This window comes from Aptenodytes forsteri, unplaced genomic scaffold (genome assembly GCF_000699145.1).
Source record: "Aptenodytes forsteri isolate BGI_AS27 unplaced genomic scaffold, ASM69914v1 Scaffold49, whole genome shotgun sequence".
Lineage (NCBI taxonomy): Eukaryota > Metazoa > Chordata > Aves > Sphenisciformes > Spheniscidae > Aptenodytes > Aptenodytes forsteri.
Window position 1 is genome coordinate 3,534,619 of NW_008795125.1, and position 1,287 is coordinate 3,535,905.

Genomic DNA, 1,287 nt, shown 5'->3' on the forward strand with positions numbered 1-1,287 from the left:
CAACCTGCAGCGCTCCCGCTGACAGGCGGGCGGGGCCGCGCGTCCGCCCCGCGGCACCCTGGGAAATGTAGTCCCGCCCGGCCCGGCCGGCCTGCCCCAGGCCCGCCATCCCCGGGGGGCTGTTGAGCGCCTGGCCGAGGCAGCGGCTTCCCCTACGGCCGGAGAGGCCCCGCAGTCCTCTGGGCGCAGGTTGCGGCCTCGGACGCCTCCGCGTTTACCGCCGGGCAGGGAGAGCTGCGCGGGAGGCAGGCAGTGGCCGGTGGCGTCGGTTGGGCTGCGGGAGGCTGGAGGGATGGTGACCACCACGAGGCGTGGGAAGAAGGGGCTGAGCAGGTACCCTGCCAACAGAAAACGCCATTTCACAGGTGCACAGGATATTTCAGCCGTGGTATTTCAGTCCCTGCGGCTCCAGCCTGACGGCTCCAGGGGACTCCGGCGTCAGCCCGTCCCACTGCTCTCCCTAAGCGCAGTCAGAGGTTTTTCCGCGGGGAAGGAGAAAGGCGCACAAAGAGCATCGGGAACTTCCCATCAGCACCTCACCCCGGAGCGAGGCCCTCGGGCTTTCTCCATTCACCATCTTTATCCTGTCCAACTCTTGACAGATTGTCCAAAAAATCCAGAAAATGAAGGCAATTAGGGACACGGTAACTGAGCCTTTACTTCATCTCCTCACAAATCTTATGCCAAACAACCTGGCACCCTCAAGATCTGTCCTAAAATGTTTGCTGTCCAAAAAACAGCTGTGGGTTTGTACCCTTTTCAGTTTCATTTTGAGGTATCAAAAAAGTTTTGAAGATTTTTCTCCTTCAAAAATACCCATTTTTTTGTTTTAAATGTTTCAACAAATATTAACCTACCCAGAAAGAGTCTATGAGTTCCTTCATTCACCAAAGTTATGTCATTACTAAAATCGAGAGGAGCAGCAGAGGGACCGAGTATACAAGGGCAAATGCAGATAGCACGTGAAAACATTTTCACTTTTTTGTTTGTTTGTTAGCAGTGGTTATTGCGGCTAATAAATGTTATTCATGACAGGTTATTTTTGCAAAACAAATCTCCATGAGTTCACATTAGAGTGCAAGAACATACAACGTGCAAATGAATAAGGTCTTCATAAACCCCAGGAATTTTGACATTCTTGAAATACCTAAAGTAATTAAAATAAAATGGGGTCTTCATTATTTATCTTATTAAGGAAAACCAGAGCCTATACAGAATGGCCTTAAAGCCCAACTCTTTCCTGAAGCCTTCTGTTAGCAACTTTGCCCTGAAGACCTCACTTGTTCT

The 1,287-nt window shown here is 51.1% G+C and overlaps 1 protein-coding gene across 1 annotated transcript in view; it reads right to left on the reverse strand.

Annotated features, from left to right (window-relative positions):
• SAMD12 (sterile alpha motif domain containing 12) overlaps positions 1 to 577 on the reverse strand; it is a 190,359-nt gene extending 189,782 nt beyond the window's left edge. The window contains exons 1-2 of the mRNA XM_009277250.1: positions 541 to 577; positions 157 to 338 (exon numbers count right to left, since the gene is read on the reverse strand). Coding sequence (XP_009275525.1) covers positions 157 to 338; positions 541 to 577 — 219 coding nt within the window. The remainder of the gene's footprint in view (positions 1 to 156; positions 339 to 540) is intronic.
• Between the last annotated feature and the right edge of the window lie 710 nt (positions 578 to 1,287).